General features: G+C 45.8%; 1 protein-coding gene across 1 annotated transcript in view; it reads left to right on the forward strand.

Moving 5' to 3' along the window:
- The first annotated feature begins 7,905 nt into the window (after positions 1–7,905).
- PDZD9 (PDZ domain containing 9) overlaps positions 7,906–13,620 on the forward strand; it is a 22,347-nt gene continuing 16,632 nt past the window's right edge. The window contains exons 1-2 of the mRNA XM_004706069.2: positions 7,906–7,936; positions 10,287–10,457. Coding sequence (XP_004706126.1) covers positions 7,906–7,936; positions 10,287–10,457 — 202 coding nt within the window. The remainder of the gene's footprint in view (positions 7,937–10,286; positions 10,458–13,620) is intronic.

Raw genomic sequence — 13,620 nt, forward strand, 5'->3', positions numbered from 1 at the left:
GTTCCCTTCGCCGCTTCTCATCACCGCACGACCCTCCCGTCTGTCCCACGCCCGCCCCTCTCCCCCGGTTGCTCAGCCCCGGGCCCGGGGTCTCTTACAGATGCTGCGCCGCCTTTTGCCTTTCGTGCCAAGGATACTGTTGTTGCTTACTGTGTGGGCACAAGATACTCCCCAGGCTTTACCCTTTCAAAGGGCGTTGGGAATGGCAGGGGGACACCGGTGCTTTAGCAGATGCGAGCCCAGACACCTGCCCAGTGAGCAGGAGGCAGCCCACGACCCTTGCCACCTTGTATTTTCTGTCCTGCCCCATGTCTGTCAGTTCCTGAAATTGCACCTTCTAGGAAACAGCTGTAGGCCTACTGTACGCCCGGCACTACGGTTAGGTGTCGAAGGTACTGGGGCGGACACGAGAGTCAGGCTTCCAGCTCTCGCGGAACTCAATTTCTGGTAGGGCAGAGACAGAAACACACGTAAGAAGTGGTTATTTTAAAATAAAGGTGTTGGGGGCCCATGACTTAAATGGGGATCGATGTGATGGGAGAGAGTATGGTATTTCAGGATGGTTACAGAAATTTGTTTTTCTTTGCGCTGGGATCATAAAAGACCTGCCCAGTGATGATCCAAGCGGAGATTATTCCAGACGGAGAGACCAATAAACGCAAAGGGCATAAACGGGAGGAGACAGGGAAGAGAATGAATGATGTCTTTAAGGCCCTGCAAGAAGGTTTGTGTGGCTGGAGAGAGGCAGGCAGAGGCTAGATATAGGACTCTGGGGGCGTTTATAGTTTGGATTTTTTTTTTTTTTTTTACAGTTCGGATTTTTGTTGCAGGGTGACTGGACAGCTTTGGAGAGTTTCAGCTGGAGAGCAACATGGTTTTATTTTATCTGTAAAGATTGCTAGTGTGAAGAAGAGTTGATTAGGAGGAAGACACGAATTAAAGCAGGGACACCAGTTAAAAGGCACCTAAAGTCATTCAGGAGCTTGTTAAACTTCGGCTAGGGTTAGAGTTGTGCAGAGGAAGTGATTCTGATGTCTAGGAGGGCGAGCAAACACTTGCTGACTGATGAGAGAGCTCATGAATCAAGAGAGGGCTCAGGAATGACTCATCAGTTATTTTTACCTGAGCAACCAGATGCTTGGTAATACCATTACTGAGTTGTAATAGGGGCGAGAGACTTAGGTTGAATGGATGGACCAAAAAATGAAGGTTCTTATATTGATCCCTCCATCTGTTATTTTGCTACCTACTGGAAGGTTCCTTATCTTCCATGGCTCATGGGCCAAATAACCATTAACCCTGACGTTGGATCCAGTTCTTTCTCCTTGAGGGTCCTCCATTCAGTAAGCAGGAGATGAGATACTTGTGTCTGCCCTTAAATGCCACCTAGGTCATCACAAGAGTGCCATCTGTCTCTATTTTTGGAATGCCTACATGCCCATACGACTCAGCAAGTTTCAAATTCCACCAAATTCAACAGCCTTGCAGAAAATGTGCAGAGAGCTATCAGTATTACCACACAGATTGGGCAAAGAATGATTTGATTGCTAGTCTATAAACACTCCAGTCCAAACTTTGTTCTCTTGGGACAAAAGTTCGTGTCTTTGTTTTCTATTCGTTGTGATGCAGTTTATCCTGTGCCACAGAAATTGGCATGAGAGAGTTCAAATATCCCAGGGACCCAGATAAAAACGTTTATTGCCTTGCCGCAGGATGTCTTCACGTTCCTTTTTTTCTTTTTTAAAGTCCTGGAGAGTTTTGACAGAGTTAGCATCTTGGCTTCTTATCTGAGTTTTCTATTTCCCAGTAATAGAAGGAACCCTACCTAAGCAGGGTTTGTCCCAAATCATATCCACCGATGTTCTCACTACTGGCCACTTGATATGATCCCTAAAGTGAAATGTTCGAACAATCTGTATGTTCTAGCTCCTCGTCAGTGAGATGATGATGACTTGATTTTTTTTGTTTAAAGACATGCAGGTCTAAGTTCCTCTACCCGAGGGGTCAGTCCCCAGACCTTCCTGCCTCTGTCCCTCCACAATAGGTTCTGGATCTAAGATGGTTATGGGTTGTTGAGTCACTTCCAACTTCTGGGGGCCCTGCGTGCCACCGAGGAGAACTTCTCCAGAGGAGTCTCTTGGCAGCAGTCTGAACAGCGGTGGATCAGGTCTTGTCGACCAGGGTACTGCTTAGGTGAATAGTCAAGTGCAAACCATTTGTACCACCTAGGGATCTTGACTCGTAAAAGCACAAAAATAAATAGGAAGCTGTAAACAATTGCATACCTTAAATTCACGACTTCACATTACTGCAGCCAAATAATGCTTTAATGACATCACATTACTACAGACAATGGTCAAATTCCTTCTTACTACAGGAGTGGAGTATGGACGGTGTGGTAAGCAAGGGTCAGACACTCTGTACACAGACTTCCCATGAGTCTCATTCTTGCCCTCCAATATACCATAATCCCAAATCTCAATCTCAGATCTCTAGGACAAATCCGTTCCATTCTCTGTACCTCAGTCAAGATTTTTATTAGACACAAACTCTAGGAATTCGGGAGAGCAAGTGTGGGGAGTAAAAAGAATACTATATTCTAGTCCCACCCCTGCTACAGGTTTAAGACAAGACCTTGGGAAAGTCATGCTACCTCTCTGGACTCCCTCGCCACCCTCACCCCCCTTGTGGCCTTGGTGATAGAAGCATCCCGTCCTTTCATCAACCCCTAAACAAAGCAGCTGGGACTTTTGTATTGAGATAGGATGAGTCACGATGCTCCTTATGGCAGAAAGCCCTTGGGGGCCCAGAAGAACAGAGAAGGACCCCAAGAGGGAAGCATGCGGGCAGCCCGAAGTCATAGATAACCATTCTGTGACTGCTGAAGGGTGGTAAGCCTGGTGTGCTTTATCATTATGAATGGTCATGCTTGGCCCAGAAGTGGATGAATACAGATGGAATATTGGGAACAGCCTCAGCAGGGCCCCTGTGTGATCACTCCTTGCCTCAGCCTGGCAGGATAAAGAACACTGCTTCTCAGATCATTGGAGCTGCAGACTGAGGGTGAGGGGACTCTGGGATGGATAGAACATGTGAGAATATCTGGACACGGCGGTGGGAGCCATAGCCAATCAGGCTGAAAAGAGTGGTGTGTATATAGATGTATACACATGTGTACCTGGGGCTTCTGGGTTGAAAAAAGAGGATGTCCAGAGGCTAATAGCTTGTGACCAGCACTGAACTCTGTTTGTTTCACAGGCTGGGTTCTCTTGGGGCAGACAAAATCCAGAGATGAGTGTGCTTGGAAGTTGGCTAAATGTGCTTTTAGGAAGGGGAAAGGTAAGGGAACGAAGGCGGACTGGGCAGAGAGGTTGGGGTGTAGTGGTAGGAAATTTTGTTGGACCCCTCAGGGCGCTGTGAACCTGGGATGGCCCTGCCAAGTTACCCTGAATTGGGGTCAAAGGGCCAAGCCTTCCTATCCCTACGTGGACCTATCATTGAATGATGACTGGCTCAGGAATGGGGTGTGATCATGGGGGAGGATCCTTGTTAAGCCAAGGGCTCTTTCCACTGGGGACTGAGGGCTGAAAGCTAGTTGGGGAATATGTCCTTCAGGACATAGGCAATGCAGCATTTGCTACAGTCCACTCATGGTGCTGGGGTTCTCTCTCAAAGTGTCACGTCAGTTCTGAGAGCAGCACCTTCAGGACCCTGGTGGGTGTCTTTCCCTGGGGAAAGCTTGCCTGAGGAAGGTTAGTGAGACTAACTACAGCTCCCACCACCATGTATCCAGGCCTTCTCACCTACTCGTCATCGCCTACTTCTCCCCCATAGACAGCACCTCTAATGATCTGGGTGGCTTACAGTGGAGAACCCCAGCTGTAAGGAGTCAGCCCTGGCTACCACAGTGATTCTTGGGCAGTGGCTGCAGGACTTAGTCATTTCCTGTCAAAATAGGGCCAGGTATACCAAGAGACACCCCCCCCACCCACTACCCCAAGTGGGTCATGTGGGTGGGTGCCAAACATTCCCCCGATCCCGCGTCAGCAGCAGCTCCTGATGACTAGCCTCTTTGCCTGTTGCCCTTAGAATAAAGTAGCTCTGGTGATACGTAGTGGGTTAGGCCTTGGCTACTAACCACAGAGCCAGCAGCTCCAGCCCACAAGCTGCTCACGGGGAGAAGGCTGAAACCCTGCTCCTGTAAAGGAACCCTATAGAGTCACCGTGAGTCACAATCAGCTTGATGACAGTGGGTTTTGGTCCTTGGAAGAAGGAATGTCTGGAAAATAATGCCCACTGATCAATTTCCTTCCCCTGGTAATGATGTTGTTTTTAAAAAACAGCTTTATTGACACATAATTCACATAGCACACAATTCAGTAGTTCAATGATATTTGAAAAAAGCTGTACAAACATTACCACAATCAACCTTAGAATATTTTCTTCTTTCTGGTACTAGTTTTCAGTTCATTTCCTCCCAACCTCCCATGCCGTTTTAATACCAGTAAAAATGCTAACGATTGTGTGTGTCCTGTGTTAGAGACTGCCTATGTCCTTCCTCTACCAGCAATGAGGTCCTCACGAACTGGGCTGTGGGTGATCCAGCTCTAAAGTCTCATCTTGGCAATCACTTTCTTAGTCCATCCCTGGCATTAGCTGTGGCAGGTAAGCTTCTTAGGAAAGAGACTCTAAGATGCAGGGAATTTATTGGGCAGTATGTTAGTCTGGGTGGACTAGGAAACAAATTCATAGATACTCATGTAAGAAAGAGCTTTATCTACAAGAGCAACTGAATATTGAGAAAACATCCCAGCCCAGTCCAATCAAGTCCATAAATCCAATACCAATCTATAAAGTCCTCTTCAGACTCACGCAACACATGCAGTGACGTGAAATGCAGGAAGATCACAGGCCAGTGGGTGGAAAGTCTTGTGGATCCATAGGCGGTGTAAGCATCTCAGTGCTGGCAGGGGTCTCCATGTGGCTTCCCTGGCTCCCGAGCGCTGGCTGCCATTAAGTTTATCTCCATCAGGCTCATACTAATGTCTTGCAGAGAGTGAGCGTGTGTCATACCTCCAGTGAGCTATTTATCTCCTTAGTGCCTCCAAATGAGGTCATCAAGCTGCGACCTGATTGACAGGCTAGACTGTACCCTTCCACTCTTAAGTCTCAGGTTGACAACAGATTATGTAACGACCACAGGCAGTGCTTTGGGGATTCACAAAAGAACCCTGGTGGCACTGTGGGCTAGGCATTGCAGTCAGCAAATCAAATCCACGAACTACTTTGCAGGAGAAGGATAAGCCTGCCTGCTCACATACAGATTTTAAAAATTTTATTGTGGCAAAATATACTCACCGTAACATTGACCACTTTCACCGTTTTTAAGTGTACAATTCAGTGACAATAATGGGGTCAGTGTGCCTTACCTAAGGTGTGATGTTTTCAGTCACCTCCTATGCATGTGAAAGTTGGGCATTGAATAAGGAAAACTGAAGAGTCAATGCATTTGAATTATGGTGCTGGCAAAGAATATTGAAAGTGCCATACACTGCCAAAAGAACACATTAATCTATCTTGGGAGAAGTACAGCCAGAATGCTCCTCAGGATGGTGAGACTCCCTGGCATGTATTTTGGACGTGTTATCTGGAGATAACCAGTCCTTGGAGATGGACATCATAGTGGGTAAAGTAAGGGGCAACAAAAAAGAGGGTCAGATCGGGCACAATTCCCACACTGGGTCTCCAGTGTTGTCCCCAAAGCGCTATGGGTCAGTGAGTGACGTCGTGTCCTGTAGTGGGACTAGCCCTATGGTCCTCTCCAAACAGGTTTTTTCAAATTGGATTTCAGTTCGACTATCAAGCAAAGGTATGAACAAGATTCCCCCCACCCCCAACTTTGCCATTTAAGTAGTGCAGAGTTGGAGCTTGGAGGTATCATTTATTGTCCTGATCCAGATCTTTCATACAGAAGGAATCATAGTACAGAGTTATGGATCACTTTTATATGGTCTGGTAATGCCTACCAATGAATGGGTGGTGCTAGGCAAGGGCGGTGCTTATGGTTCAACAAGGAGATTGGATAGCTCACTAATAATGCAGATAAGGTACACGTTGGCCTTGTGTGTGTAGAACCATGTATATAAGGTGAATGAAACCTTAACCAGGGGACAAATCAGTTTTGCCATCCTGCTAGGTTTAAAATGAGTCATCCTCAGGTGAACAGGGATACCTCACTACCACTAAGAAAGAAGAGCTAGAAGTGGAGTGTCCCTTTGGACCTGAATTCTTTACTGAGAACCTTCTAGATCCAGGAAGCTCTTAGCCCCAGGAAAACCTCCTAGACCTAGAAGTGAGAGAGAGAGTGAGCTGTAACACTGAACGAACCAGCAGCAGGGAGACAACAACAGCAGACCCAGGAGACTGGCAGGAGATGGCACAGTGGACTTCCCTCCTCACAGAGTGAAGAACTGAGCACCTCGGGCAGAGTAAGGTGTCTGCGAATTTGGCAAAGCTAGGCTGGTTGACCCTGTACCCACAGAGATTTACAGTCTCAGGGACCCTATACAGGATTGCCACGAATCAGAATTTTTGAGATTCCCCCTCTCTGGAGGAAGGAAGGAAGCCGGGTTGGGCAGGACAGTCACAGCAGGCTTCAGAGGGCCCCGAGGGGACTCTAAGCTAGGAGACTTCTCCAGTGTTGAGTTTGGGTCAGGAGGCCAGGCTCTTTACCGTACACTGAATGGTCATTGGATACTGGCTACCCCCGGAAGATGTGATCTTGGGCAGGGGTCTTTCGACTGCCAGCAGCAGCAGCAGGGGTCATCAGTTCCTTAGTCCTGATGGGATACTTAGACATCACAACATCCATGACAGTTTGTCCTGCAATTCCACAGATCAGTGTGAGTTTTGGTGTCCGTTCTATAGAGAAGCTTCAGCCTCATGTGGAGGGAAGGTGAGGGGATTTTGTAGCCTGAGCTATGCAAGCTCCCTTCACACGTGCCACCCAGGTGACTCCAACTCAGTGGCCCCATATAGAGTTTCAGAGGCTATACATCGTTATGGGAGCAGAAAGCCTCATTTTTCTTCCTGTGGAGCAGCTGGTGGGTGTGAACAGGCGACCTTGTGGTTAGCTGCACAATGCTTAATCCATTATACCAACAGGGCTCCTTTGGGCTTATACTTAAAACCAAACTCACTGCCATCAAATTGATTTTTGACTCATAATGACACTATAGGGCAGATTAGAACTTCCCCTTTTGAGTTTCAGGGATTGTACACCTTTACAAAAACAGAACCCTTCCTGCTTCTCCCACAGAACAGCAGATGGATTCAAACTACTGACCCTGTGGTAAGCAGGTCAGTTTGGAGCCCACTATACCACCAGGGGGGTGCCTTTCGGGCTTCTTATAGAGGTCAGTGCATAAAGAGGACGATACGGCGGAGATGGAACAACCAGGAACAAAGAGGGAGGTTGACATATGGTGAAAAACGTGGCTTAGAACAATCTGCCTAAGAAATTGTCTAATGGGAACCATATTTGCTGTGCGATAATTTTCAATGAAAACAATACTCTTTTTTTTTTTTTTTTTTAAAGAATGAAGAACCCACGATGCGCCAGACACGCTAAGTCCCTGCAGAAATTTCATTCACTTCCCCTGAGGGCTTCACACACCCAGCAGCACAATTCTGCAGTGTTTCACAGGGCCGGCCCCCACCCGGCACACCTGCCCAATTTGTGGGTGGTGTCGCAGCAGCGTCCCTTGGCGTCCTGCCGGGGAGGCTGCGCACAAAGTCTGCGGAGGCACGCGGGTTCGAAACTGTTGGGAGTTGGACGTGCACCCTGGGGAGTCCCAGCGTCCACCCTGGGGAAGGCCGTTCGGAGGCACTCGTCCTCCCCGGGCCATGGTGCAAGTGACTGACAAAAGCAAGAAAGGTAACTGAGGAGCAGGGTGGGAGATAGATAGCTTCTCGCTATCCCTTGTGTATAGACGTATAATTGACATAGAGTGAGGTCGCACCTGCCTCCTTTCAGTGGACGCCTCTGAGCGGTGACCAACTTCGTAGACGGCCACTTTAACCAAACCACAAGCACCATGAAGCTAGCGGACCGTTCTGCCCTTCCCTCACCTCCCTAGGGCTCCCCCTTTGCAACTAGCCATTTCCCCACCCTGGCCTCTGAAGCTTCGCCTTTCTGTAAGAGGGTAAGGGGTGCCTCTAGCATTGTACCTTTTTTCAGCTGGTGAACTCTTAGACAAGGAATTGAGTGTCGGGGGAGTTGCCATTCATCAGAGCAGCCGCGACATCAGGCAGCAACTCTCCCAGAGCATGTGTGGTTTCAGGCAAGTGGAAGGTGTTTGGAACTAGACTTTGGTACAGCTCTTTTGAGTAAAGGCCATGTTGCTTTCCTGCCTCAGAGGTAGGGCTAGGGAAAACCTATGTTGAGAACCAGTCTCCTCAAACTTCTTCTTGGGAAAATAACTGCTGTTGATGTTGTTTTAAAACATTCCTCTGTCCTTGAACTTTTTCTCGAGATTTACCTCTGTAGAAAACATTATTTCCCACCCACTGGCCACAAAGCCATTTCCACTATCACCACCATTTCTACCATCTCTGCCATGACTACAGTATCCATTTCATTCTCAATGTCTCTTTCACACCTCACACAGCAGCCAGAAGGTTTGGGTTCTGTTTTTTCCCCAATCATTTTATTAGGGGCTCATTCAACTCTTATTACAGTCCATACATAAATCAATTGTGTAATGCACATTTGTACATTCATTGCCCTCATCATTCTCAAAACATTTGCTCTCCATGTAAACCCCTGGCATCAGCTCATTTTCCCCCTCCCTCTCCGCTCCCCACTCCCTCATCAACCCTAGATAATTTATAAATTATTATTCTGTCATATCCTGCACTGTCAGATGTCTCCCTTCACCCACTTTTCTGTTGTCCGTTCCCCAGGGAGGAGGCTATATGTAGATCCTTGTAATCAGTTCCCCCTTTCCACCCCACCCTCCATCTACCCTCCCAGTATGGCCACTCTCACCACTGGTCCTGAAGAGATCATCTGTCCTGGATTCCCTGTGTTTCCAGTTCCTATCTGTACCAGTGTACATCCTCTGGTCTAGCCAGATTTGTAAGGCAGAATTGGGATTATGATAGTGGGGGGCGGGGAGGGGAGAGGGGAGGAAGCATATAGGAACTAGAGGAAAGTTGTATGTTTCATTGCTATACTGCACCCTGACTGGCTTATCTCCTCCTGGAGACCCTTCTGTAAGGGGATGTCCAGTTGCCTACAGATGGGCTTTGGGTCCCCAGTCCACACTCCCCCTCCTTCACAATGATATGATTTTTTGTTCTGATAATGCCTGATCCCTGATCCCTTCGACACCTTGTGATCACACAGGCTGGTGTGCTTCTTCCATGTGGGCTTTGTTGCTTCTGAGCTAGATAGCCGCTTGTTTACCTTCAAGCCTTGAAGACCCCAGACGCTATAACTTTTGATACACAATCTGATCACATGTGTCCTGACTAAATCCTTTATCAGCTTTTGCATTCAGGTTAACTTCCTACCTCCTCAAGGTAGGCCCCAAAGCCAGCCCCTTTGCTCCTGCTTCATCCCACACTGGTCATCTTCATGTTTCTCTGACAGACTTTGTTCTTTCTAGTGTCAGGCCCTTGATACACATCATCCCATCCCATCCCACCCAATTCCATCACTCCTGGCCTAAATATTTCTTACTGGTCCTTTAGACTGCAATTCAAGTTATCACCTCCTCAAAGATGTCTGCCCTACCTTCTCCATACAAGACTTTCTGTTGTGCACTCAGAACACACGTCATGACCTGTTACTCAACATATAAGGGGCTTCAAAAAGTTTATGGAACTATTCCATCTTTTAATTACATTTTACGGTGCGCTTTTGATATCTGTAGGACTGATTGATTGATATAATCTGACGCTTCCATTAGACTAAATTCTGTGAAGGCAAGAACCCTTCGTTCTACTGGGCATGCCGACTGCATCGATAGGTACTTCCTGAGTGAGTAGGTAATAAGTAACACTGATTGAGCACCTACAATGTACCAGGCATGGTACAAAAGTCCTTTAGCTGTCTCACTGATATTGTGTCACCACCCTCTGTGATAGATCTCTATTTTACAGATGAGAAAACTGAGGAACAGAGAGATTCAGTAATTGCCGTAAGGGTCTTGTTCAGAACTCAAGTGCACTAGTGCCATACTGTCTAGATGCAGGACTGAAACACATTTTCTTTCTATAAGGCAGCTTCGAGGGCAAGGCACCTGTACACAACTTGAGCAAAACAAAGAAGACCAAACTCATTGTTGGCAAGTTGGGATTAGGCCTCATCCTCATCCAGCATGGACCCTACCTCCAAATCATCCATCTCATCAAGAAAGGAGCTGCAGCCAAGGATAAAAAACTCCAGCCAGGTGACTGTGGTTTTCCCTGCCCCTATCTCATCACTGTTTGGAATGCTTGGCCATTGGGTTTCGGTGTAATCTAATGAGACCATTGAACAAGAGCTTTCTATGGGCCACTCAGTTGATATTACTGATAAATATCCCACTTCTGTATGGAATACTCCAATTAGTTCTCCAGTAGAAGTTGTTATTCGCTCTTTATAAATGAGGGCACTAAAGTGTCAGTGAGATAAAGCTTCTTGCCAGTGTTGCTTCAGAGCTTATGGCTCTCTATGAATAAGGGTTCCTTCTTTTGTAGGCATAATTAGTTATTAACATTTAGGTGCAGGAAGCATCAAAAGAAGATGGAAGTACTACACAGGATCACTCTAACAAAAAATAACTATTTTACCTGACCAACCAACTGGTGACTCAACAGAATGTGGAAATTATCAAACAAAACCCAGTAACATCACTTGCAAGTTAAATTTTGCTGAAGATCATTAAAAAATGGTTGCAGTAGTACACCAACAGGGAGGAATCTGACATTCAATCTGTATTCAGGAGAGGACATAGGACTAGGGATATTAGTGTTGATATCAGATTCCTTGGAGAATCAGAAAGATCTTTACTTGAGTTTTATTGACTATGCAAAGGCATTCAGCTGCACGGAGTGTAACACATTGTGGATAGGATTGAGAAGAACAGGGACTCCAGAGCACTTAATTATGCTCCTGAGAAACCTGGACATAAATCAAGAAACAGTGTTTCAGCAGAAGAAGGGAATACTGAGTGGTCTAAAATCAAACAAGGTTGTATCCTTTCACTATACTTAATCAAACTGTAGGGTGAGCAAGTAATCCAAGAAATTGGTGTATATGAAAAATGTGGCCTATGCCAAGGAATTCAGAAATTAGTCAAGAGATCCATATTTGTGCCCCTTCCAAAGAAAGGGGACCCAATAGATTGCAGAAATTATAGAGCAGGATCATTAACACACCATTTAAATCTTGATGATGATAATTAAAAATTGATTACAAAAGTATACTACTAAATTCAGAAGAGAACATGAAACAAAGGGTATATAGCATTGTTTTTTTGTTCTGTGATATCTATCGTTGTTGATGTCAAAGAATACTAGAAAGGTGTTTACCTGTCTTTATTGATTATGTAAAGGCATTAGACTGTGGATTATACCCAATTATGAAATAAAAACAACATTGGGAAGAATGGAATATTTAATTGTGCTTATGGGGAACTGTACCTAGACCAAGAAGCAGTCATTTGAACAGAACAAAGGATACTGAACGGTTTGCATGAGGAAAGATGTGTGTCAGGGTTGTATCCTTTCACCATACTTTTCTAATCTGCATGCTGAGCACATAAGTCAAGAAGGTGGACCAAGGACATTGGGACCAGAAGACTCATCAGCTACCAGAAATACAGGTGATGTAGTCTTCCTTACTGAACAGGAAGACCCGAAGCACTTCCTGATGAAGATCAAAGATGATGGCCTTAAAAATGAACTGCGTCTCAACAGAAAGAAAACAAGCTCCTACAGCTGGACTAATACAAGTAACCTGGTGATAAGTGAAGAACAAAGTTGTCAAAGATTTCATCTACTCGGTTCTACATCCATAGAAACGTCAGTGAAGAAATGAAATGATATCTTGGGCAAATCTGTCGGTAAGACCTCTTGAGTGTTTAAAAAAAGGGAGGGTGGTGGGGAGTCACTTTGAGGACTAAGGTGCACCTGACCCACACCATCGTACTTTCATGTGAAAGCTGGGTAATGAATAAGGAAGACTGACGAAAAATGATGTCTTTTCATTATGATGTTGCCTGAGAACTGAACAATGGACAAGTCTGTCTTGGAAGAATTGCCTCGTAGAAGTAAGCCTGCAATTGAATGATGGATTGTTAAGAGTTGTAAGAGCCTCCCCAACAAAATGATTAATAGAAGAAGAAGCAAGCACGGCAAGACTTGGGACCTGTTCTTGAGGGATTAGTCCCTGGAGAAGGACATGATGGTTGGTGAAGGGTCAGCAAAAAAACCCAAGTCGATCCTCTCACGAGTGACATTGACATAGTGGCTGTAATAATGAGTTCCAACATAGCAAGGGTTTTGAAGACGGAGCAGGACCAGTCAGGGTTTTGTTCAGTTGTGCACAGGCTCTCTATGAATCAGAACGGACGCTCTGATATCTATCTACAATAGACATGGAATCAGATATTTAGAGACTGGCCACGGTCACTAAGCTCTCTGCTTCATGCTGCAGAACAAGAGTGCTTTGACAGTCCTGCCCAACTTCTTTTTCCTTGATAAGTGTTAACTGGGCTGTATTCTGGCAAACTCGTCTTTTCTGGTTCTGTAACCTTAGACAGTGTCACTTAGCCTTCTAGACCTCCACGACCTTGCTTTTAAATCAGGGTAATATGCCTCTGCAACATTCCCTATTGGTACAGTTATTAAGCAATTGGCCGCTAACTTAAAGGTTAGTGGTTTGAATCCATTCAGTAGCTCTAAGGGAGAAAGGCCTGGTGGACTAAGATAACAACCTGGAAAACCCAATGGGGCAACTCTAATTTGTTCCACGAGTCAATGCAAGTCAATAAATTTAGCAACCTTTGTCAGATGTTGCTAGGATTTGAAAAAAACATTTCATTTTAGGTGAAAGTTTATAGGGCAAAATAGTTTTACATTCACCCACGTACATATATTTTTTTTTTTGTGACATTAGTTGTTAACCCTCACTGTCATAGAACTCTTCCCACTGCTGTTGAATTCCTGTCGCCATTTGTCCTTTTCAGCTTCTTCCTGTTTGGGGGCAGATGCTGCCCTTTTGGTCTGACACTGTTGATTATCTCCAATGGACCTTCCCTACCCGTGTTGCTCACGGTATACCCTCTGTTATCTGGCTGAAAGGAGATCTCCAGGAGTGAGATCATGTCCAGGTCTGAAGGGTGTCGACAGGCCATAGTCTCATGGATTCTACCAGTCTCTAACAGACTAGTACATCTAGTCTCAGGCTAGTAAGGGCTGCGACTCTTGTGGTTCAATCCTTTGGATTATTTCCTCCAGTTTTCGATTTTCTTGACTCTCCTTTAAACTGGATAGGAAGAAATCAATAGTTGTATCTTACATGACCACTCACAAGCTTTAAAGGCCCCAATGGCTACTCAGCAGAGTAGA

This window comes from Echinops telfairi, unplaced genomic scaffold, assembly GCF_000313985.2.
Source record: "Echinops telfairi isolate 266 unplaced genomic scaffold, ASM31398v2 ScPeMD7_5;HRSCAF=22, whole genome shotgun sequence".
NCBI lineage: Eukaryota > Metazoa > Chordata > Mammalia > Afrosoricida > Tenrecidae > Echinops > Echinops telfairi.